This window comes from Schistocerca americana, chromosome 4, assembly GCF_021461395.2.
Source record: "Schistocerca americana isolate TAMUIC-IGC-003095 chromosome 4, iqSchAmer2.1, whole genome shotgun sequence".
In the NCBI taxonomy this organism is placed as follows: Eukaryota; Metazoa; Arthropoda; class Insecta; order Orthoptera; family Acrididae; genus Schistocerca; species Schistocerca americana.
The window spans coordinates 451,804,352-451,831,247 of NC_060122.1; the positions used below are offsets into that span (position 1 = coordinate 451,804,352).

The 26,896-nt window shown below is 39.8% G+C and overlaps 2 protein-coding genes across 3 annotated transcripts in view; one reads left to right on the top strand and one right to left on the bottom strand.

Moving 5' to 3' along the window:
- The window catches only part of LOC124612371 (mucosa-associated lymphoid tissue lymphoma translocation protein 1 homolog), a 134,887-nt gene extending 119,586 nt beyond the window's left edge, over positions 1 to 15,301 (top strand). Inside the window, exons 11-13 of one of the 2 annotated variants that reach the window (XM_047140538.1) lie at positions 759 to 952; positions 14,881 to 14,958; positions 15,043 to 15,301. In XM_047140538.1, coding sequence (XP_046996494.1) covers positions 759 to 952; positions 14,881 to 14,958; positions 15,043 to 15,195 — 425 coding nt within the window. In that variant the 3' untranslated portion in view covers positions 15,196 to 15,301. Of the gene's footprint in view, positions 1 to 758; positions 953 to 14,880 lie in introns of both variants that reach the window. The other variant, XM_047140537.1, reaches the window with a different exon arrangement.
- Positions 14,768 to 26,896, bottom strand: part of LOC124612372 — a 49,007-nt gene continuing 36,878 nt past the window's right edge. The window contains exons 2-3 of the mRNA XM_047140539.1: positions 15,599 to 15,800; positions 14,768 to 15,521 (exon numbers count right to left, since the gene is read on the bottom strand). Coding sequence (XP_046996495.1) covers positions 15,289 to 15,521; positions 15,599 to 15,800 — 435 coding nt within the window. The 3' untranslated portion in view covers positions 14,768 to 15,288. The remainder of the gene's footprint in view (positions 15,522 to 15,598; positions 15,801 to 26,896) is intronic.

The window sequence follows — 26,896 nt, forward strand, 5'->3', positions numbered from 1 at the left end:
CTGTGGTAGTGAACTTCACTTTATTGAGAGAATTTTAAGAAAGAGTGGTTCACCTGTAAAGAAGACTGCATATAGGATGCTGGTGCGACCTATCCTTGAGTACTGCTCGAGTGCTTGGGATCAGTACCACATTGGATTGAAGGAAGACATTGAAGCAATTCAGAGGAGGACTGCTAGATTTGTTACTTGTAGGCTCAAACAAAACTTAAGTGTTACAGAGATGCTTTGGGAACTCACATGAGAATCCCTGGAGGGAAAGCGGCGTGTTTTTCCGTGGCTACCCCCCCCCCCCCCCCCACACACACACACACACACACCTCCACACCCCCCCACACCCCCCAGGAAACACTATTGAGAAATTTTAGAGAACTGGCTTTTGAAGCTGACTGCTGAATGACTCTGCTGCCACCAATATACATCACGCATGAGGACCACGAAGATAATATATGAGAAATTAGGGCTCATATAGAGGTGTATGGACAGTTGTTTTTCCCTCGCTCTATTTGCAAGTGTAACAGGAGGGGAAATGACAAGTAGCGATACAGGGCACCCTCGACCACACCCTTTATGGTGGCTTTGGAGTGTTGATGTAGATGTAAATGTAGATCTGTCATATGTCTTTGTATTGACAATTCCACATGAGTTTGCAGTTTTTTGTGATTTTTTATGCAATATAAAACTGTATCCATAAAAACATTTTCTTGGTATATTCCAGTGAAATATCAACAAATGTGATTATACATTTCTCCTCATTGCAGAACATGAGGATACAACGGCACTGTATGACAAAATAACATCACTGCCAACTGCCGAATTGAAGTTTGAATCTGCACCCATGTCAGTGCCCGTGGCAGTAGAGTTCAAACCCCACCGGAACTGTTTCCTTAATTCTATTGATATAATAATATCCAGCCCACGAAACTGGATACCACAGTTTACAACAATGGATCTTGTAAGTGCGTATTATTATTATTATTATTTATTATCACATCAAAATAGTTAAAATCTCAATTTGTGGAGCAGTTTCCTCAAATATCAGACACAAGAAAAGCATAAAATTACTAGTTGAGTGAAGATGACTACATAGACCGACATTACTGAAACTAGAAACATGTGCATTTCTCTCAAGACAGTACATGATGTAAGTTACATTGATGGGAAATCCAGGCTGGAATGCAGTATGTACATATGTCCATTTTTGGCTTGTTTTGTCACAAAATTCAAACTTTTATTGTAATTTTTCTTAATGTTGTAAAAAGCTGACTTAGGAATTCCAAAGTCTGTCATAACAGTCTGGCCAGAAGTACTGGCATGGATTTTATCAAGCCCTCATTTTATTTTCTAAATCTAATAATTTCTATTTATTCCTGATACTTACATCGAGTACTTATTGCAGTATATATACAATACTTACACGTTTATGCAATCGCATTTAAAGACTTTAGCACAGCTTATCGTATGGGCTTCAGCAAATGAACTGAGCAGCCTTTGATTGTGTTGTGTGCTTTGGACCAACAATGATACATACATCGTCATTTATCAACCACAGACCTCAGATGTTAAGTCCCACAGTGCTTAGACCCATTTGAGCCATCAACCACAGACAAAGCGAATGGCAAGGGAGGGAATGTGTTCAGCAGTTTAAATGAGCTTGGTGCAATCAATGTCCAGTACGGTATACTTGCATTTCAAGTGGCAATAAAGAAACCAGTTCAAATGATCATACACAAGCTGCATTGGAGGTAGGTGCTCTTTTGAAATGTGCTGAGAATACAGGTTTACTTCTACCTCGATTAGACAGGTGGCTGTATGTACCAATTTTCTGTGGTTGAAAGAGTATTGAGAGAGCTGACTGAGAAAAAATGGGCAAACAATGTTTTCAGTAAGAAAAACAGTCTAGGTTGCAACTGACAGCAGAAGGTTTATTAACGCATTTTACCTTTTTGAGGCCCCTTCAGAATTTTTACATGGGAAAAAATAAAAGAAATAAATTAGGGGCATGGTCCCATCTAGCATGAGATGGCGCTAAAAATTTTTGAAATGCCGTTTAAAAAGCCAGGAAGAGGGGAACTTGTGTTTGGGAACTGTGGGTAATGTATTAGTCATAAATAGAAAAAATTTTGTATGCACCTAGAATGTGAAAGTAAAAATTTTTTTTAAAATTTTGATAATGAGAAGCTAAATTTGTAGTGGAGCCATACAAATTATGACAATTCTGACCTTTGGCAAAGGAATGGCAATGCTAAGATAGAACCACACTTGTAATCTTGAAACATACATATTGCAACACAAACTGTAGCAATTGTGAACACACAACAATGTATATGCACACTACATATGATTGACAGGCAGAAAGCTACCAACATGGTGGACAGAAGCTCCAGGAGGTGGCATTTACATGTTTGGAAGCACTATAAATGAGAATAAGGTAAAACATATAGTGATAAGTAAAGGCAATGAAAATGAAAAAAAGATTTAAAATAGGCGATAGAAGTAAAATTGATGTAAAAGCAGAAGAAGGAATAAAATGTCTAATGCGCGCGCGCACACACACACACACACACACACGCACGCGCACGCACACACACGCACATACACATACACATACACATACACACTCTCTCTCTCTCTCTCTCTCTCTCTCTCTCTCTCTCTCTCTCTCTCTCTCTCTCTCAACCTGCCCAACTGTGAATGGCATAGGCACCCACTGCGAAGTTCTTGCTGTAAACAATATGCAAAGCATTTGTATACAGCACAAACTTTTCTATTTCAAATAACAAAGAAATAATTAAAAAACTGCAAGGAAAGGTCTTTACAGCCACCTTTTGTATAGCTTCTCTTGAAGTAAGAATTTTTACACTAACATTCTTATTGACAATATGATCAGTATTATTGTGTCATCTAGTATTGTCCAAGAAAACCTGTCTTCTAAAAGTCAGTTTAGTGCCAACAAGAGAAGAGAATTAACTTCACTTCTTAAATTGGTCACTCTTAAGTAATGGGTTCAGACAAAATGAAGGGTTATAACATTAAAGTAGCTCACACCACTCATGACAAGATCCAGTATCACTTTATATGAAATTAGAAGCCATGTAAGGACAAAGTCTCTTATTATGGTGTGTATAAACTTAAATGCAGTCAATACTGCATGTCTTACATTGCACAGACTGATCAGATGTTCAGAATGAGATTCCAAGAGCATATGCTCACTGAAAACGGCACATTTAAAAATAATTCCTCATTCATTGAGCATTTAAAATTTAGACTCCTAGAGCCTGTATTAGAATTGCTCCAAATTTTGCATCATTCATGCAAGAGCAAAAAATCGACTTTGCTTGAGGAACTGGAGATTGTGAAACACTCATGTAGCTACAGATGTAGGTCTTAATGATTAACTAATTACTGAGAATTAGACATTTAATGATCCAGTGATGGCAGTTCTTCAGAGTATAGCTGAGTACCACCATAACTCCCCTTTTCAAGACATTAACTCATTTCTGTTCCTTAAATTTTACATCTGACTTATAAAAATGTACATAATTTATGTCCGTTTTCTACAGGAGTTGTAATCTCTATACAATTCTAATGTATATTTCGTCTTTACTCTTGATGAGAACAGATGGTGCCACGTGTTAGGTATTTTATTCCTATTTTAACTAGGCCTACTTTTGTATCTATTTTACCTCTGTAACCTGTTTTCTGAAGAAGAGAAATTTGTTAACATTGAGTATAGATTTAGGTGTTAGGAAGTCTTTTATAGAAGTACTTGTATGGACTTTAGCCATGTATGGAAGTGAAATATGGACGATACACAGTTTAGGCAAGAAAAGTGAATAGGAGCTTTTGAAGTGTGTTATTACAGAAGAATGCTGAAGATTAGATGGGATGGATCACATAGCTAATGAGGAGGTAGTGAATAGAATTGACAAGCAAAGACATTTGTGGCACAACCCTGACTAGAAGAGGGGATTGGTTGGTAGGACACATTCTGAGGCATCAAGGAATCACCAATTTAGTACTAAGGAGAAATGTGGGGTGTAGAAATTGTAGCAGGAGAACAAGATATGAATTCAGTACACAGATTCTGAAGGATGTAGCTTGTAATAGTTACTTGGAGATGAACAGGCTTGCTCAGGACCGAATAGCATGAAGTGCTGCATCAATTCAGTCTTCGGACTTAAGACCACAACAACAACCTGTTTTAAATCCATTTTTCATTTTTATTGCCTTTTCTTACCACTATATGTTTTACCAAATTCCCATTTATTGTACTTCCGAACAGGTAAATGCCAGCTAGCGAAGCTTCTGCCTGCTGTGTCAACAGCTTGCTGCCTGTCAGTCTTACGTATCGTGCGCATATGTTGTTACATATTCACATATTTAGCTTTTCGTTGCCAGTTTTGGGTAACATTTTTAAAAATCTCTTACTTTGGCATTCTAGATACATACCAAAAGCTTGACTATTTGTGACTAATGCATTACCCATAGTTCCAAAATATAAGTCCCCTTCTTTCTTTCACCATCTTCTGATGCTAGATACGCCCATACCCCTAATCTATTTCTATTTATTTTTTCCCATTTAAGAATACTGAAGATGCCTTGAGAAGGCAAAACATGTAAATAAAGATGCTGTGGTCATTTGCAACCTGGACTGTCTTTCTTGCTAAAAATACACAGGGTGTATACGACCAACGGAAAAACCCGGGAATTTTTGTAACTGGTAAGAATCAATACTCCAACAAAGGATATTACAGCAGAATAATACTGCAGCAATAAAACATGAACGAGAGAGAAAAAAATTAAAATAAAACATAAGTTGTAAAGGAAATGTGCCATATACGACGACAAGACACAGTGCGCATACAAGCATCTGCCAACAGCAAAATGTGTCAAAGTCTTTAGGAAGACTATGCAATGCTTCATACCACATTGCCTCTGATGAACGTGACGTCACAACTTCTTACAATACATTTGTTTGATCAGTTGCGAACAAACTCGTGTGCATGCACTATTCAGTCACATAAGAGTAGTACCTTCTCCCACTTCTGGCTACAGAAGTGTAGCATTTAGCTGTATAAGCAGTAGCAGCAAGCAGCCAGATGCTACCCGGAAAATCTTTACTGGTGCGACTAAGGTGCCACTAGATTCACGCATGCACAGCAGGCCCAGATCTAGGGGGTGGGGGGCAATCCGGGGTATCTGCCCCAGGGCAATTTCGGGGAGTTGGGGGGGTAATTCACCTTCTTGCGGAAAAAGACCTTGTTTCACAAAGCAACTAGCATCCAGTGCAAGTTGGTCTATCAATTATTCGAATGATTTTGAAAAACATCCCTGTTAGTTTTTGAACATTTTTCAATAAATTCTAAGTTGACTCTGAATGAATCATAAGTTGATTTTTGAATGTGTGCATAGTGTACACGATGTGTCTGCCAGGGGAATCCCCGTCACATCTAGAAATAAATTTTCCTGCAGACAAAAGGGGACAGGGCTATATGAACTGAGTGGAATAAAGCTGAACAGGTGAATGCCAGTCGCTGTTTATGTGGTTGACTTGGTTTGCAAATAATCAGCATTGTTATAATTACTAGCAAAATCCATAGAGTCAGACTACCAGAGTGGAAATAAATGACTAACAGGTAACAACAATTACACAATATCTTCTCGTACTACTTTTCGATCTCGCGCTTCAGAAGCTAGAGAGTATGAATGAAATGTGAATTTATTTCCTAATATAAAACTTTTTGCATGTAGTGGGTGTAATAGGCATTTGATAGTGGTAATTCGTGAATTATATCCTGTCATGTTATAAAAATAACCATTTGTGCCAAAACAGTCCTGTTTATTTGGTGTGTGTTACAATTGCTGCAATATTAGGCAGGCCTATTTTGTTTTATATAGCAGACAGTAACAAAATAAACGTAATCAGATCGAGAAACCACACCAGTCTTGAATACTATTTTAAAGGGGGTAGAATGTCAAACCAGCCAACTGGGAGCAGGACAGGCATCACAGGATATTTTAATGTCTACTGTTCTGAATATAGTTTGATGACACCCATTACAAAATATTGCACATTTGGATTCAACAGATCGAAATACAGTGACGTGCGATTGAAGAGTGCTGTGTGAAGAGGCATGGTACTTTGGCATACTTAAGGCGAAGTAACATGTCTTACATTTCCTCAAACACACGTTTTATGTATCAGAACATATTTTTGAAAAGTATTTTTATTTTTTTTATTTTTGGCATCCTACCTCAAATGCTCGAGTGAGGAGGGGTGCCACTACCTAGTATTACCCTGGATCGGAAATATTGTAGATCCGAGACTGATGCACAGAGCAGTCGTAGTAGTAGTGAGGTGGTAGTCTCCACGTGACCTGTGTTCATGTTTAGTGATTTTTGCTGTTTCCTCTTCGTTTATTGCTCTCATGTCAGATGAAAAACAAAACGGATGGAGCTATCAAGTGAATTGAAATACACTCACATAATTACGGAAGGCTAAAAAAATGGCTCTGAGCACTATGGGACTTAACGAAGGCTAAAATATGTTATTAGTTTCAGATTTGATTTTATTTCATTTCCACCTTTCTGACAGTCAACCATTAATCGCCTTGCTAAAGAAATTTGGCTTTTATTAATCTTTTCTGCTGAGACAGTCAATTTATTTGAAACAAAGTGTTTTAACTCCACACTATTGGCTAATTTCAACTGTTCACTGCATTTCAAGTGCATGTTTTCATCTTGTAACAAATATGGCATTATGCCATTATAAAGAATCAAACATAAGGTAATACAGTATTGATACTCCAAGAAAATTTACATCCGAATCTGGACATACGAATGTGCACTTCAAGCCAAATTATGCATTTTTATATGGTTCACAAAATTCCTAAGCTTTTGGAGCATCCCCTAAGGTCTTGTTTCTTTTATGACGTAATGCTAGATCTTTTAATGTTTTACACATACGAGCCTACGGGCTTCCAGCGTCACCGTAGCTGCGTGAGTGTGGCGATGCCTGTTATCTAGCGCTCTCTGGTAACTGCTGAAATGACCCTATTTCTAACAGGTCGCAGGAAAATATTGCGAATAGTTGTTTGAAAAGCGTTTATTTTGAAAGTAAATATCCTTTTACGCAAGATGAACTATGTGGGGGAATGTACGAAGAATTTCTTAAATCACAGAGCATTTTACTCTCATTTAAAAATCAACTCTTTGAGGATGACCATTTAGAATAATTTCTAGCCCAGATCAGACATTTATGTTGTTTATTAATCTTCAAGACCAGTATTATATGTGTAAGCTTTTCTTTTCTTGTAGCAACACTCTGTATGCTAATTTAAATCATTACCTTTTACTATTTGTGTGTTCGTGCCACTTAACAGTGTCCTATGCTCTGAATATCCGCCGTCATCGGCTGGCAAGATGACGTGACATGTGCTATGACTGGCTTAGATAAGTGCATCGCAATCTTGATTTCAGTGCTTCGGAAAGTAATATGTGGTGTTTGGTGGAATTGGAATTTATACTTTCGCAATACGAAAATATGCAGTGTACACATTGCTGCACATCAGACATCTTTCCAAAATGTGTTTTTGCCCGGAGTTTTGTTTTCTAAAGTGTTTGGAAATTCTACGCTGGTGTCAAAACTATAACCATTGAAAAGGATTGATAAGTTTTACAGTTCTGAGGAAAAGTATAGTGTCACCTACCGGAAAAAATTTATTTTCATCTGGGAGAAAGTGTATTATTAACAAGGAAATTAGGGTCCCCCTCCCCTCACCGTTTATACACACAGATACATCATTAAGGTTGCTGCATCATAACCTTAGAGTAGGATGATTCATATGGCACAAATAATGCGTGGGGGGGGGGGGGGGGGGGAGCACCTGTTATAACTGAGATATTGCTGAAATGAGGGAGTTCCGTCAGTTATGCTTCATGTGTATGTCAGTGCAAGACATATTCGAGAACACTGGGCCCAGCATTGTGTCGTATCACACAGTTTCTGTTCAAACATTATGAGATGTGACAGGTTTCAGCCTCTCCTTCAAATGACAATTCACTAGAAAACAACTAGAGAGTAAATTAGCTATGTCCCATTAAACAAAATGACACAATATTATGAGAACGATAGTTGCTACTCGCCATATAGTGTAGTTGCCGAGTCGCAGATAGGCAACCAAAAACCTGTCACAAAATAGTATTTGGTCAACAAGGCTTTTGACACACACACACACACACACACACACACACACACACACACACACACACACACACAGGCAAATCACATGCACATGACCACATACTACCAGCAGTGCATAATGGGGGTGGCAACTGGGGGGAGAAAGGAGTCTGAAGGTTACACTGAGGATGGACTAGAGAGGGTAGCAGAAAAGAAGGGAAGTAAAAACACTGGGTGTGTTTGTGGAATAGAGAGATGTGTAATGCTGGAATGGGAACAAGGTAGGGGCTAGATAGGTGAGGACACTGACTAAGGAAGGTTGAAGCCAGGTGAGTTATGGAAACACGGGATATATTGCAGGGAGAGTTCCCACCTGTGCAGTTCAAAAAAGCTAATGTTGGTGGGAAGGATACACATGACACAGGCTGTGAAGCAGTCATTGAAATGAAGAATAGTGTGTTGGGCACCGTTCAGCAACAGGGTAGTCCAGTTGTTTCTTGGCCACAGTTCATGTGGACAGACATCTTGATGGTTGTCATGCCCACATAGAATGCAGCACAGTGGTTTCATAGCCCTGCCATTGATGGGATAGGTGATGTTTGTGCCCAGACTGGAGTATGTGGTGGTAGGAGGATTTGTGGGAAAGGTTTTGCATCTAGGTCTATTAAAGGGGTATGAGCCATGAGTTAAGATTGTTGGGAGCAGCAGTTGTGTAGATTCGATGGACAGCAGAATACCCCTGTGGGAGGGGTGGGCAGGACTTTTCTCGGCACGATGAGAGGTAGTCGAAACCCTGGTGGAGAATGTAATTCAGTTGCTCCAATTATGAGGGTAATGCTTGTCTGTGGCCGGATGGAAAGACTTTGGGAGAGGTGGTGGGTGACTGAAAAGATAAGACACAGGAGATTTACTTTTGTACAAGGTTGGAAGGACAATTGTGGTCTGTAAAGGCCTCAATGAGACCCACAACACATTTTGAGAGGAACTGCTCATCACTGCACCTGCGGTGGCCACAGGTGGTAGTAATGCTGGTGGTTAGTAGGTCTGATATGGACAGAGGTACTGAAGAAGCCATCTTGGAGGTGGAGGTCAACATCTAGGAAGGTGGCTTGTTGGCTGGTGAAGTGAATGGGGGAGAAGGTGTTGAGGTTCTGGGAGAATGTGGATAGTGTGTCTTCACCCTCGATCCAGATTGTGAAGATGTCATCAGTGAATCTGAAATAGGTGAGAGGTTTAGGATCCTGGGTATTTAAGGAGGATTCCTCTAGATGGCCCATGATTAGGTTGGCATAGGACGCCCATAGCCGTGTCCCAGATTTATTTGTATGTAATGCCTTCAAAGGAGAAGTAATTGTGGGTAAGGGTATAGTTGGTCGTGGTGACTAGGAAGGAGGGTGTTGGTTTGGAATCCATCGGACATTGGGAAAGGCAGTGTTCAATAGCAGTAAGGCCATGGGTATTAGGGATGTTAGTGCGAAGGGAAGTGGCATTAATAGTGATGAGCAAGGCACCATGGGGAACAGGAACTGTGGCGAGTCTATGGACGAAATGTTTGGTATCTTTTTAGAGGAGGTAGGTTGTGGGTAATAGGCTGAAGGTGTTAGTCTATAAGAGCAGAGATTCTCTCAATGGGGACACAGTAACCAGCCATAATCGGGTGTCCTGCTTGGTTTGGTTTATGGACTTTAGGAAGCATGCGGAAGATAGGAGTGTGGGGGGTGGTAGGGATGAGGAGGGAGATGAACTCCGGGGGAGAGACTGCAGATCCTGCTAGACTTCTAGAATGGGGTCACTGTTCAAGGTTTATGGGTGGATGTATATGACAGCTGGGGGGAGTCATTCTGCCAGGTAATCCCCGCGGTTCAAAACTACGGTGGTGGAGCCTTTTCCCGTAGGTAGGATTATAAGGTCAGGATCAGTTTTTAGATGGTGGACTGCAGTTCTTTCTGTGGGTGTAAGGTTACTTTGCATGTTGAGGGAAGGTTGAAGGTTAAGAAATTCTGTAAAGTTAAGAGGGATGATTTGGGGGCAGTGGGGGTGGATCATGGATGGATGGAGGAGTGAAGTAAGGCAGGCGGGGTTCAACATTGGTCTTTGGTTGTGTCTGATAGGTAGTGTTGGTGGCGAAAAAATGTTTCCACTGTAGGGATCGGGAGAAGGAAAGATGGTCTTAACAAGTCCTGCCTGATTGAATTAGGGAGTGGGGCAAAAGATGAGGCCTTTGGAAAGGACTGATATTTTTGCCAGGGCTAAGGCTTTTGGAGGAAGGGTTCATGACTGTGTTTCAGGTCTATTTAGGTTCTGTGTTGTGGTGGGAACGAGTTTTGGAGTGTGGGGTAAATGTACTAGGTCTGAGAGACAGAGTTTATCAGCTATGATGGGGCATGGGGGAGGCGTGGACAGTGGTACTCCAAGGCATGAGTGGGAAGTGAGCAGAGTGGAGAGTTTTTTGAGGTAGCATTGTGCATGTTGCTCTAGTTGCTGGTGGGCAAATGTTTCAATGTTTGTTGTGGGTTCCAGGAATTTGCCATTGCATAGCAGGAGAATTTTACGGGTGGAAAGAAGGTATTGCAAGGGGGTTTGGGTTTTATTGATGTGGTTTTGTAGGACTATGTTACTGAGGGCTAAGGATTGGCGGAATCTGAACAGATGGAAGTCATTGTGGAAGGAAGGGTGGCAGCCAGAGATGGGTAACGTGATGGTAAGGTCATTAGGGGAGGTTCCATGAGCCAAGCAACAATGCAGGAACAGTATATGGGACTCTGTTCTGGCTAGGAATAAGGAAACTTTGCTGTATTGACACAAATGGAAGGAGCAAGGATCCATGGTGGTGGAAAAAGTGAAAAAATACATAAATAACATAGAATTACATCCAAAAAAATTTCGCAAAAATACACCCAAATAGTGGAAGAAAATCACAGAAAGGATGAAACAGATGAAATAAGGGGAAACAAGATGAAATCTGAGAGAGTACGATGATAGTGAAAGGCAAAACCCACTAAAACTGGTGGGAAGTCTCAGTGAGATTAAAGAAAAAATGTAAGTAACAAAAATGTTTTACTGTGAGTTGCATGTCTGAGGGTGGATAGGTGTGAAGAAGGGGACTGCAGATGTGAGTGGATGAGGTGAAATTATTAGGTGTGAACTGGGATAGAATGAAGGAGTAGGGTGTGGGGAGGGGTTGGTAGGATGAGATAACAAGATCGTGTGCGACCGGAGAGGTGCAGGAAATAACGCGTGAAAATACAATGCCTGACAGATTCCAAACCAACAACCTCCTTCCTAGTCACCATGACCAACTATATCCTCACCCACAATTACTTCTCCTTCGAAGACATTACCTACAAACAAATCTGGCGTATGGCTATGGGCATCCAATGCCAACCTATTCATGGACCATCTAGAGGAATCCATCCTAAACACCCAGAGTCCCCACCCTCTCACCTGGTTCACATTCATTGATGACATCCTTGCAGTCCGGGTCACGAGTGAAGACATCCTATCCACATTCCTCCAGAACCTCAACATCTTCTCCCCCATTCATTTCACCTGGTCCTACTCAGCGCAACAAGCCACCTTCCTAGATGGTTGACCACCACCTCAAAGATGGCTACATCAGTACCTCTGTCCATATCAGACCTACTAACCACCAGCAATACCTTCACTTCGACAACTGCCACGTGTTTCACACCAAGAAGTCCCTTCCATACAGCGTAGCCACCCATGGCTGTCGCATCTACATTGACAAGCAGCCCGTCCCAAAATATACAGAGGGTCTCACTGAGGCCTTTACAGGCCATAATTGCCCTCCCAAACTTGTACAAAAACAAATCTCCTGTGCCTTATCTTTCCAGTCACCCACCACCTCCAAAAGTCTCACCGTTCTGGCCACAGAGGGGCATCCCCTTGTAACTCAGTACCATCTAGGACTGGAGCAACTGAATGACATTCTCTGCTAGGGTTTCGACTACCTCTCGTTGTGCCCTGAAATGAGAAGTGTCCTGCCCAGTATCCTTCCCACCCCTCACACAGTGGTATTCCACCGTCCACTGAACCTACACAATATCCTCGTCCATCCCTACTCAACCCGTGTTCCCAACCCCTTACCTCATGGCTCGTATCACTGTAATAGACCTAGATGCAAGACCTCTCCCATACATCCACCCACCACCACCTTCTCCAGTCCGGTCACAGCCATCACTTATCCCATCAAAGGCAAGGCTATGTGTGAAACCAGTCATGTGAAGTCCAAGCTAAGCTGCAAACACTGTGCTGCATTCTATGTGGGAATGACAACGACTAAGCTGTCTGACCACATGAATGGCCACCAACAAACTGTGGCCAAGAAACAACTGCACCACCCTGCCAACCATGACGTCCTTCATTGAAATGTCTGCTTCACAGTCTGTGTCATATGCACCCTTCCCACCAACACTAGCTTTTCTGAATTGCATAGGTGGGAACTCTCCCTGCAATATATCCTATGTTCCCGTAACACTCCTGTCCTCAACTTTCATTAGTCATTGTCCTCACCCATCCAGCCCCTACCTTGTTCCCATTCCTGCACTACACAGCCCTCTATTCCACCTACACATCCAGTCTTTTTACTTCTTCTTCACTACCCCCTCCCTCTCCTCCGACCTCTGTCTAGTCTCCCGACTGCACCTAGCTACCCTATCCTGCCATCCCTTTCCCTCCCTGCCCCAGCTTCCTCCGTACTCCCACCCAGTTGCCTCTTCCATGATGCACTGCTGCTGCTGGTTATAGCCTGGCTTCAGCTGCTAGAGACTGTGGTCAAGTGTGTGGTGAATTGCCTTTGTGTGTGTGGGGGGGGGGGGCTGAAAGCTTATTTTGTGACAGTCCTTTAGTTGTGCCTATTTGCAACTCAGCATCTCTACTATATGGTGAATAGCAACTATCCTTTTCATAATATTGTTACATTCCATCCTTGATTTTCCATTGTTTAAACAAAATGAGACCATTCTTGTGAAATGTGTGTGTTAATTTTCAACATACATATATGACATCTAACTCGTTGATCATGTTTAAGAAAATTTATGCCATGAAGAACCAAATAAACTGTATACATAAAACTGTAAACATTATTACAGTCAAACAAAGGTTATGTTTGGAATTCTTGGTTTCTTGAAGACATTGCTCGCAGTTATTTCTGGGGAAGAGTTACACTATGTTTACAGGTATATTTTAAACCAATCTCAGTCTTGCTTCAGAAGCTGCCAAGACTACTCATATAACCAAAACTGCAAGAAAATCCAACTGGGATGACCTTTCACAATAAAAATTCCTTAATTTCAACTAGGTTAACAAAATTTTAGGCATAAAGGAAATGGCTTGCCAATGTGTTGGAGAGACAAAAGGAATATCCATACAATAATGACAAGGCATACTGCTGAGATGATCACCTTTACCTTTAGAGGAGACAGTAACAAGTGAAAAATCACCCTTTGTTGTATACAATATCGTAAGTTGGGGTTTGAATCGTGTGACTGGCAGCTGAGCATCAGCCTGAAGTGGTGAAGGAAGTTTACCGTCAATGTTAGATTCACATGAAAGAGAACCCTTGCATGACTTATGGTAATCATCTGAAGAAATCTTGCTGAGAATACAGATCTTTAAGTACTACATGGCACATGAAGATTCTCCACATTATGAACAGGAAAGCATTTTCTTAAGAAAATAATTGAGACAAGTAGTTAGGAAAGAAAAACAGTGTGCAGTGTGTTCTCTGATAGGCACAGCACTGACTGGAAAAATCTTAGAGTAAAGACAAAACTGAAAAACTGAGTAGTGAATTCAAGATAGCACTGTACAGATTACACTATTTCAAAATTTATCATACAAAGCAGAAAACTGCTCCCTGACAGTCTTAAAAGAAGATTATTGTACATACAACAAGCTATATTTTTGTGTGGGAAGATAGATGGTTTTTGGAAAATTCTGTGCACGTACTTTTCATCACTTTCTTGCCAAACAAACACAGTGTTATAAATAAATTAATTTATGAAAGTACATATTTTATGATTAAAGGAACAACTCGCCAAATAGCAGAGACACTGGGTCACTCAACAGCCTCAGAGACAAGACTGAAAACTTGGTTAGCTTTTGCGATTTTTTACAGCCGAATGTAGCTGGAGGGGAGGGGGGCAGCAGAGGCTGAGTCGTACCAAAGTTTTCAGTCTTGTTTGTGTGCCTGTTAACAACTCATTGCTTCTACTATTTGATGAGTTGCTACCTATACTGCTAAATTATTTACATTCTGCCAGAACTTTTCATAACATATTTGCTTTATAGGAGTAAATTTTTATTCAAGAGCACATAATTACACACAACTTTAAAGTAGAAAGTCTTGACTTTTCAATAATATAAATGTTACTACTATACCAAATATTTTGAGAGGTGCAGTAGTTTGAAAACAATGAAATTCTTCGCCACGACGTTGCATAAAACATTTAATATTTTATTCACCTCTGCATACTGCTAAGGTCTTTCATAAATAAAGAGAAATCTTGTTATATTTTCCAGTGTCAGACAAGGTAAAAGGTTCAGATAAGAATAACAGAGTCCTGACCTTTTGATAAAAAGTTTATTTATTCAAAACAGATTTTAGGAAATTATTGTTAAGTGACACATACAAAACATATTTAAAACCAGAACCATTACTGCTGTTTTATGTGCAGTTTGAGGGAGTTCAGCGATTCGTGAAAGAAGAAAATGGATCCTACGTACTTACAATTGCAGGACTTCAGAAAGTGAAGGTACATTATTGTCTTCAAGTACATCGCCATTTGTATACAAAGGTCCTCATGAGTATTTTCAGTCTTTCCCTTTTCCTGTTACAGGGGCCTATCTCATTTGGTATAACATTCTACGATCGTACTACAAGAAAATTACTCAACTCTGCAGTGTTAGACTTGGGCACTCCTTTAATTGTTCCAGCTGGGCTTTGGTATGATCCACATGAAGCTGAACTGGAGCAACTGTACAGGCTTTAAGGTGAAAAAGAAAAAAATATTTGTGTATATATGTTTCATAAAAAAGTTCTCAAAATGATTTCTGTCATTTATACTTATCAAATACAATTTTCTTTACGAAGTATAATCTGCTAGTTTAAAATGATTCAATACATTTATAACCCACTGACACTCTACACCTTTAGTAAACTCTCTAATAAAACGGTAATTGCAAATAAACATTTTCTCTCTGTATTCAGGTAACAGTCCCATGTTCATTGGAGGTACTATGCCTTGTTCTTTCAATTCTTGAAGGCCACGGAGAACATGATACACCATTGTTATTTCCACAAATCTCTTTTGGTTTTCTGTAACAAACAAAAGACTTTGCCTAGCAAGATATCACTAGTGGGTAGCCCTGCAAGTTAACAGAACATATACTTACCATCATCATCACTGAACATTACACCAATCTGATATGGGAATGAAAAGTATATATCCTCCTTGTTGACTGCCAACTCTTGTCGATGTTTCAGTGAAAATGAGGTAATATTTTTTTTCAGTTCTTTTATAGTGTCCTCGTGCACCAAGCCCTCCAGATTTTCAAAATCGCCTTTTGGTAAATAAGCTGACACTGTTTCAACTGCCTGAGATTGAAAAAAAAGAAAGTTTTGTCATTGTTTATTATAGTTATGTAATAAAGAAATACAGTTAGGAAATAAATAGTTAGATCTATTCCATGTAATTAAAGGGAAATAACATTTTCCAAACAACTCATTTGCTTATAACAACTGTCCTGACATTATACAATGTAAAAAAAAGTTTAAGGTGTGGCTTTCATAAATATAAATTCTCTCAGGACCACAGAATTGTCTGGGGAAGCCTGATTATGAATTACAATTATCGACCCCTTTACAAATATATGAGAACACTTTCCCAAATGTATTAATATTCAGTGCAAAGTAAATATACTGATTTTATGTGCTTTCCGCCATTCACAGAATTTAAACCTGCTTCATTGCACTTTCCATGGAGAAACCAAGTTTAGTGATACCACACAGACTAAAGGAGATAATTTAGGAGAGAACATGTGTCATTTCATTTTAACTCACAATAATTAACATACCCTGCTGTATCGTCATTTGCTGATCTACAGGCAGCTTCTGAGGTCACAACTGCTGCTACTGAGCAGCAAACATACAGAACTGCATCTGCTTTATCGCAGATGGCAAGAATAAAATTCTACTATGCACTATGTCATTGTTTCATATTACAGTGTGCAACCATTTGTAAATATTCTGAGGAATACCTATACAATTACTTCAGTCATTTGTCTTATAAAATCTACACAGATATTTTAGCATACGTACTTAAAAAACAAATTTTTGTTAAACCACAGGTAATGTCACTATTGTAGGACTATGTTATCTTGGAAACATATTTATACCCTGAACAAGTAAGCGTGCCTGGTGATGATTGCAGCACTGTACCATATAGCACACAAAAATAATTTGAGGGGGCATTCAATAAGTAATGCAACACTTTTTTTCTAAAAGCAGGTGGGTTTTGTTCAGAATTCCAACATGCAGGGATGCCCACTTTGTACCACTCTACTGGTTGACGTTGAAGTCAATGTCTTGCTTCACCAATAACCTTCCCATCATCCACATACTGCTTCTTACAGGGTGAATTGTTCATTGAACTGAACATATGAAAGTCGTAAGGTGCTAGATCCGGGTTGTAGGGAAGATGAGGAAGAACAGTCAAATGAAGTTTCATGAGCTGCTCTCAGGTGCACAGATTTGTGAGACACCTTGTATTATCATGGAGAAGGAGAATTTCGTTTGCATTTTTGTGGTGATGACAAACACACTGATGTCGTTTCTTCAATTTCCTGAGGGTAGCACAATACACTTCAGGAGATGATCATTGCACAATGATGGAGGACATCAAACAGAATAACCCCTTCATAGTCCCAGAAGACCACCACCATGACTTTACCATATGAGGGTGCGGCATTGAACTTTTTTTTTGGCACCACTCCATGGATTGCAGTTTTGTTTCTGGTTCGAAGTGATGGACCCATGTATCATCATCTGTGATTCTCAACAAAAAATTGTCACAATTAGTCTCTTAACCGGCAAGAAATTCTGCAGAGATGGTCCATTGTTGCTCTTGTATGAGGTGGTGAGGAACCCAGTGGACATACACCTTCGAGTATCCCAACTGGTGGACAACTGTGTCAGCACTGCCAATAGAGATGTCCAGTTGTGCAGTAAGATGTTTGTTTGTGATCCGTCAATCACCTTGAATGAGAGTGCCACACATTCCAACAATGTAGAATTATCAGCTACGTACAGCTGGCCAGCATGCCACAGGTCAGACAGGTTTGCACGACCTCCTTGTGATTATGACAGATGCCTCACCCAACAACTCACCATGCTTTTCTTCACTGGCAGGTGTCCACAGACATTCTGCAAGCACCTATTAATATCTGTGATGCGAAAGGTTATGTATAGCACCACCACCTATCAGAACCTCATAAGTACGTAGGGGTTAAAGAAGGAATATTCCATGATGGCCCACAACAAATTCCGCATTTTTTTTTTTTTTTCCTTTCAGCTGAAATTGGGTCCAAAAAACAACGTGTTGCATTGCTTATTGAATACCCCTTGTGGAGCACTTAACTATATTGTTATACAGAGGAAAGACTAAAAAAATTAGTGAACATTTCCTGGGCAGGAAGTACATAATTTTATTCTTTAACAGAATGTTCACCCCAATGAACAGTTTCAGCAAACTAATTTTTTAAGATTGTGTACCATAACTTTTATAAATTACAGAAATGACATCATGTAATATACTGGCAGCCAATTATCACGTGCCACAGTAAACTGTAAATATCACACTAGGATTATGCCATTTCTCTTCGAATGTTAGCGGGCATGCAAATAAAATGGATGGGAACATGTTTTGTAGTGCTTCCTCCGTGATAACTACAAACCAGTGTTAAGTACTGAAATGATGGTCAGTGTCCTTAAGATCAACTCTGAGAAGGGATGCAGTTGTGTTTTCGACTGTGCATGCTCTGATGTGATGCCATCCTTTCCACCACAAGTGCTATGTTGTTCACAGCACCGGGTCACTGTTTTTGTTTGAAACTGAGTGTATCACATTGTGCAAGCGTAAAGTATTAGGAATTTTCAGGAGCAGTTGTCGTAACAGCATCATGGTCGAGTGGTCAAGTGCACTGACTGGCAATTGATTGGCTCAGGTCAGATTCCTGCTGCCACCAACCTTTCTTTTTATATATATATATATTTAAACAGTTCAACTTCTATACGCAAAATAAGTATATTCGATTTAGTTAAAATTACTACCCTTTTATGTCAAAAGGCTTAGATCATCACATTGCAGCACATTGGTAGAGCTTTGCACGAGCCAGCAATGATGTAATACCTTAAGCTGCTACTGAATTTGGCTAAAGGTCATTACCCAGCACAAAGTTTTGTTAACAGCAACCCCATGCATCTACCTCCACATGAGTAAACATTATTACAAATATTATTTTTTGACACTGTGCTTGTAACTTTTGCTGTTAACAGAATTGTATGCTGGATAATGGTCTTTGACTGCAGCTAGTCACACTATAAAGAGTAAATTGAACAGTAGCTTAAATTGTTACATGATATCATTTCTACTATTGTACAGGAAATTGAATTGTCATATAGTGAGAAGATCGGAAATGTAACACTGTTTTTTCAGGTAATCGCTTTCCTTGGTCAGATCAGTAGTTGAACAGCACTTCCTTAATTGCGGTAGCTACTTTTAACAGAACATCCTCTACTGCCACTGTCCTCTTTCCTGACTAGTAAGAGTCTACACAGGTCTGACCAAGTTGTATTGTATGTACTTGGGTTTTAATCTTACTATGGTATACCAATAGCCATCAAGGAACAATTTACTTCCTTTAATCCTGCCCGTCCCCACCCATCCTCAATAACATAGCTCTTAAGACCTGCCTTGCAGACATACTACCCCCAGTATTACCATTTTCCTTCACTTCAATAAAACGCAATGCTCCTAAACAGCCTCATGACATTTGTCTTCAGCTTACCTTCCAATAATCTAGCTCAAACAGAAATCTCAGCCCGTAAGTTGATTCACTGGCTGAAGCTAGGTTTAAGTATGATTACTTGCAAAGGATTTCTTTACTTCCTTCAGTGAAAGCCTTCCCTTGTTGCCCACTTCATTGGCTTCAGCTAACTCAAAGCATACAGTTGATTATGTCTCGCGTAGTTCCAATCTCCCTCCTACTGTGATGCACTCTCCACTTTCTCTCAGACACACTGTGGTAAATTCTATGTATTCCTGATCTTCATGCTTTCATCACATCCTATCCTTAAATCCCTTTCCAGTGAGTCCAACATCACAGCTAGTTATAAACTTTAAGCCAATACTGACCTTCAGAAAACATTAAGTCCAACTAAAAAAAATATATTCTTTTTACACTTACAACTCCTAACCGTTTGCCTTTTCGCCAAGCTCCCAAAACCAAACTTCACTAGCACCTTTCTAATGGTCTTTCCCCATGTAGCTATTTACAGTGCTGGTGAAAAAATAACCCCTGGCTTCATTTAGCAGCAGCTTCAAGTAACTGTCTGTAGCCTCTTCCTACTTCTACAATACTAATCATTTCGACCACCAAATTTTTAAAATTCTTGTCCTATTACCATCAGATTTCTTGTTTACCAATGTGGGTGCTAAATCTCTGTACATTAACATCCACTAGACCCAAAAACTCATGGAACTCTTTCACAGTACCATTTTCACACTAACAACTCACCATCATTCATCCTTTGAAAGTCTAATCTGGAATCAAATCTAAATAATTGGCATAAGTATTTGCACAGCGCCATTCTGTGCCAATCTATTTATGGGAACTTCCTTTTCATTCAACATCTTAAACCAGTTGTTTGCTTCAGACTCATTAATGACATCTTCATGATCAAAACTGCTTGTGCTCTTTCCTACAGAATCTCATCCCCTACTCTGAAATCCTTTTCACTCAGTCCTTCTCATCTTAACCAGCTTTCATGCTTGATATTGCTCCCAAATCGCACCATAATAACTTCTATCCATACAAAATATAGCAACTACCAACAACTGTCATCCACTCCACATGAAAACCATCCTCCCCCTTTATAATATTAGCATCCATGAATAATACAAAAGCTTGCCAGGCACATAGCAAACTGCCCATGTAGCTGAAATTTGAATTTCCCGCACCATTTCTCTATATAACACCTACAAGCATGTTGTGCTCTGAAGCAATACACCCAATATCTAGGTTTTTTTGAAAAAAATTGACCGCAGCTTCAATTATGTTTTTTCTTGCTGTGTGATGAGGGATATTCTACCCATAATCCTTCCCTCATCACACAAAGTAATATTCTGTTACCCAACATCCTAGCCCATATCTATGTTACTTCTGCTCCCAGTTCTGTATCATGCAGAAAATTCCTTGTACAGAAAATTTAAGAGCAAAAACTTTTCCAAACATTTCCATCACGGCAGTGAAGTCACAGTCATTTACTATGGTGTTAATGGTAGGGTCATATCATCCACCAGCTACAATGTAATTACCCCCTCCCTCCCCCCCCCTCTCTCTCTCTCCTGTCCTATTCTAGCTATTATTTTATTCAACCCTCATTTTGCTACTTCTGCTGCTAGCAATTCTACCTCTACCCATAGGCAACCAGTCACTATCGTCACGCCTACAACATGTGAGAAAGAAGAAAGAGAACCTAACTGAAAGAAATCCATTAGCTCTAAAACAAATAAAATTGCCTGTATTATTTTGTGTGTGTGTGTGTGTGTGTGTGTGTGTGTGTGCGTGTGTGTGTGTGTGTGTGTGTGTGTGTGTGTGTGTGTGCCCGCGCGCGCGCGCACCACACATCAATCAGTTGCACTGAGTAGCTGCCTATCATTTTGTTTTTGGTTTTCCATCCTGACATTACCATTACCACAATATTCAATCAATGCATTCCGTTTAAGATCGCTACAAATGTATGTTCTGCTTTGAATAAGTGAAGTATTGTCGAAATTTCCCGTTATTTCAATTTTGTTGAATTGGAGATAATATGATGTCAGTCATCTATGTGACTGGATCTGTTTGTATAATATCATCTAAGTACTCCTATTATCAGTTCATCGACTGAAATATGAGTGATGTCCAGGAGAAGCACAGATACATTAACCAATGTTCACAGCCTCCTTAATTGAATATATGGCAAAAACTCATAATAAAACTACTTTCTCACGCAAGAATGTTGGAGAGTTAGCGTAACTCTTTCTTAATGAAGCAACGAAACCTCTAAACCAGAGGTTCCCAAACTGGTGGGCGCGCCCCCCTGGGGGGGGAGGCGGCCTGATGATGTTGCAAGGGGGGCGCGGGTGTAGTTAGCAGTATAAACCTAATATTTCTTTTTAATATCAACATTTTAATAAAAATGAATGTGCAGGTATTAATGATAGATTATGGTGCTAAATGCAATCATTCGATGTCCCACTTCCCGCAATCCTATCTCAATAACCTATCCTAGAATATACAGCTTTTGGAGATCACGTTTAGAATGTCACACACAGAAACTCTCAAAATTACGAAGGCGATGCGTGTTAATTCTAATATATCAGATTTGTAAATAACTTACTTCTGACAATTGGAAAACAGAAAAGTCAGGTATTAACTATTCCGTACATTTGTACACATGAACTGAACGTAATCATATTATAACTTTTAGCCGTAGTAGGCTATGTTCATCAGAGTAATAGTCACTTATACTGCGTAACTGCAAAAATGCCGTTTTATTACCCTGTCAACCCACGGATCCCCATGTGATGCGATTACATTCACTTTAACAGACTGTATACACTTCAAATGAACTGGCGGGCTCGTGATTTGGATGCCAGGGTTATGCCCTTTGTCACCAGAAAAATGTCCACGACGTGAATGCGAAACTAGTACACGTGTTCGTTCTGAGCAGAGTACTTCACGCCGTTCTGGAAACATTGTAGTGAGTGCTAACAATGAAACATAACCCATCTAGGTAGACAATGAAGTCAATTCATTCGGATTTCTTATCTGACAAAACAGTTATTTTTCTTCTGCCTTTTTGAAATACGGCATAATTTCGTTTGAAATTAGTGTACGTTCTTTGCTGCGACAATGGCTTCTTTTGGTACGAGTACAGAGATAACTGCTTGGCACTGTGCACAGTTTCCAGCGATGTGTGAGGTATATCCATGACCTTACTTAATTACTGTGAAACTTATAACGTTTCGTTTATAAGTAACGAAAGATACGGGCACAAAAACGATTTTCGCATAAAACCCCAGGCTGCACTGCTCAGAACAGCACCACAGAACAGGTAGCAAATTCTTAGGGTGCCTGTGGGCTGTTTCTGCCCTAATCCGGGAAAAGCCCGGTTCTCCCAGCAAGAGCCCTGCTCGGCCACCGGGTCGCAGACAGACAGTGCACTGACTACCTGCGCTGCGGCTGGACTTCCCCGTTCTTCACCCCACTCCTCACAAGCAGTCATCTGAGGTGCCGACAGATGACAGTAGCTTTCCTTTATTTCAGTTGGTTGCTTGCAGTTGTTGACACATCTGATGTATTGGATTTTGCTGAAATCACATTGAATCTTTCACAGTTGTGCCTCAGTAAAATCAATGTTAGTGCGAAATTATACTGTTAACTTCTTGTTTTCTTTTTACTTCACCATGAGTGTCGTGAAAAAACGTAAATATAATGATGATTATGTCAAATACGGTTTTGCTTCTATACAAAAAAAATGGTGTTGACCAGCCGCAATGTGTTATTTGCTATGAGGTATTGAGCAATGATTCCATGAGACCTCGTTTGGAACGCCATTTGTGGACAAAGCATGGTGCATTGAAAGAGAAGCCGAAGGAATTTTTTGCTGCAGAATGTGATAATTTGAAGCGGATGAAGTTGGACACTGCTGGATCCTTCGCTCAGACATCAGAAAAGGTACCGGAAGCCTCGTATGAGTTATCGCTACTTATTTCAAGGACCAAGAAAAGTCATATTATCGTAGAGACACTAGTCAAACCCTGTTTGTTGAAAGCTGCTGATATTGTTCTTGGGTCAGAAAGTAAACAAAAACTTTCACAAATACCACTTTCTGACAATACTGTGAAACGTCGGATTGATGATATGGCCGAAGACGTACAAAATCAATTAGTTACGCCGTCAAACAATCGCAGTTTTTCGCAATACAGTTAGACGAGGGTACCGACGTTGCGAATTGTTGCCAACTGCTAGCTTTCGTTCACTATATAGAAAATGAAGCAATTAAAGAAGAGTTGCTGTTTTCTACAGAGTTAAAGACAACTTCAAAAGCAATTCATATAATGGCAGCCGTCTCTGAATTCTTTTGTAAAAATGAGTTATCATGGCAGAAACCGATAGGCGTATGCACAGACAGCGCTCCATCAAAGCTTGGATGTCGCTCAGGATTCGTGCAGATGGTCAGAGAAAAAACCCTAGTGTTACTGCTATCCACTGTGTAATACACCATCAAGCATTGGCAGCTAAGACACTTCCAAAGGAACTCAATGATGTCTTGAAATTGTGCACAAAATCGTGAATCATATTAAAAAGAGTGCGTTAAATTCCAGATTATTTACGGCTCTTTCTGAAGACTTGGGAGCAGAGTATAAAACACTTTTATTTCATACAGAAGTATGCTGGCTCTCAAAAGGAAATATGCTAGGAAGATTCTTTGAACTTAGAGACAAAGTGATGCAATTTTTGTAAAATAACAAACAAACTGAATTGTATGTGGAATTTAGAAAGCCCGGTGTTCATGTTGCATTGGCTTATGTGTCAGATATTTTCGAATCTTTAAACACATTGAATTTGAAATTACAAGGTGGAGAGTCAAACATAATTTTTCATCGGGATGCCATCAATGCGTTTACTGATAAGTTGCAACTATGGAAACATAAAATTTTAGCCTGCAATTATTCCTGCTTTCCCAGATTGTTTGGAACCCTGGAAGAAGCCCGATTTCACAATGATTTTAAGGATATTGATACTAACAAGGGAACCTCCCCAACGCACTCCCCTCAGATTTAGTTATAAGTTGGCACAGTGGATAGGCCTTGAAAAACTGAACACAGATCAATCGAGAAAACAGGAAGAAGTGGTGTAGAACTATGAAAAAAATAAGCAAAATATACTAAACGAGTAGTCCATGCGCAAGATATGCAACATCCAGGATTCTCAGAGCTCAAGAGCGTCATGGTCCCGTGGTTAGCGTGAGCAGCTGCAGAACGAGAGGTCCTTGGTTCAAGTCTTACCTCGAGTGAAAAGTTTAATTTTTTATTTTCAGACAATTATCAAAGTCCAGGCACTCACACATAATTAACTCTGCTCTCCAAAATTCCAGGACATTTTCAGATTTGCTTGGACACATGCAGGATTTGACGGTCTACACACGGAAAATTTGAAAACGTTAAAAACATATGTTTTGACAGAGCACAGGGAGAACTGAGTGACTGTGAAACTGTTTCATTCATTTTTTGCAGTTTATGTGACAAACTCTTATGTTTTCATCACTTTTTTGGGAGTGATTATCACATCCACAAGAAAACCTAAATCGGGCAAGGTAGAATCTTTTTACCCATTCCCCAAGTGTACAAGTTAGGTGGGTCGACAACGTATTCCTGTACTGGGACGCACATGCCGTTACAGTGTCGTATAGAATATATCAGACGTGTTTTCCTGTGGAGGAATCGGTCGACCCATGACCTTGCGATCAAATGTTTTCGGCTCCCATTGGAGAGGCACGTCCTTTCGTCTACTAATCGCACGGTTTTGCGGTGCGGTCGCAAAACACAGACACTAAACTTATTACAGTGAACAGAGACGTCAATGAACGAACGAACAGATCATAACTTTGCGAAAATAAAGAAGGTAAACTTTTCACTCGAGGGAAGATTTGAACCAAGGACCTCTCGTTCCTCAGCTGCTCACGCTAACCATGGGACCACGGCGCTCTTGAGCTCTCAGTATCCTGGATGTTGCATATCTTGCGCATGGACTACTCAGTTTGTACATAATTTGCTTATTTTTTTCATAGTTCCACAACACTTCTTCCTGTTTTCTCGATTGATCTGTGTTCAGTTTTTCAAGGCCTATCCACTGTGCCAACTTATAACTAAATCTGAGGGGGGTGCGATGGGGAGGTTCCCTTGTCAGAGTAAAATATCAAACCATTTGCAGCACCTCATTGATGAATTCGAACGATACTTCCCTAACAGTTGTGATGATAAAATTTATTATAGGTTAGCGACGGATCCATTTCACGTTGACGTGGATTGTGTTGCCAGACAGACTACTCAGTATTGCCAGTGATTTACGTTGTGCAGTTTCTACTAGTCAGCCAAGAATTCAAAATCTTGTAAAAAATATGCAAGCTCATCCTTCACATTGATTTATTAGTTTGTTTCTTGCCATATGTGTTTGGAAATAATATTTTTATAATAAATACGTCACATTATAAGAGAACTTGTTATTTTTCTCCAAACTATCCTTACATGTAGGTAATACTGTAAAATTATAAAAAAACTATTTCGAAGAAACAATATAAAATAAACATAGTGAATCTGATTTAAATATAAGTACTGCGTGTGATCCTTATTGATTCTGATGTTACGCGTGGTATGTTATTTCAACTAATAATAGTATTTCTTCTGGATGAAGACACAGCGAAAGTTTATCCTAGATATGGCAAGCGAAGAGTAGTCCTAAAATCGTATACTGGTGAAGAAATGGTGTGCAGCAAGGGAATGTAATCATGGTAAGGAAGTTGTTTTATTCATATTTTTTAAAGTTCTGTGTAGTCTGCAAAATTATTTCGTAAAACTTATTTTTTATTTTTTGTTTGGTTCTGAGGACTGGGCGTTTGTCGCCGTTCGGTAACTGTCGTCGTTGACATAAATGCCAACCTATGCGCAGTGACAATGGGGAGCACTATAGGCGTACAAATCACTGGTGTTCGTTAACAACGTGATTGAGTGACTATTTTTTATAATGAGCAAAAGTAATAAGCTACACTCAACTTAAAATAATGGCCCGCATCTGGTAATCTGCAAAGATCGCAAATATTTTTCATTGTTTACCAAGGACTTTCTTTACTTTAGGAGTTGCTTATAATCACTAGAGTAGATTGCTGACGTAATAACTGCGACTCGATACATTAACAGCCCACCATGTTACATGACATCACCATCACAAATTTTTCAATAGTTTCTTGATAATTAATAAAAATCTCTCTATTTTTTTAGGGGGGGCACGGAAGTTTCCTTTTTTGGCAGAAGGGAGGCGTGACAAACAAAAGTTTGGGAACCTCTGCTCTAAACCCACATACAATAGCAGTATCAATTGTCTCAACCTCTTCAAGTAGGCTATTCAGCACATTTAATCAATTGAAAAACCTACTTCTTTGGAGTCCATTCATTCAATTTCACAATGAACAACTACTAAAGAAAAAAAAATGCTAGTACCTTCTTTCTTCTTTTGGGTAGATGAAACATTTCATGTGGTTTGGCTGGCTCCTGTAGTGATATTCCAGAATGATACTTGTTCTTGTTTCTAAGCTAGTCATATCACATTCATTGGAAACTTTGAAATTGCTTTCATTCATTAGCAATC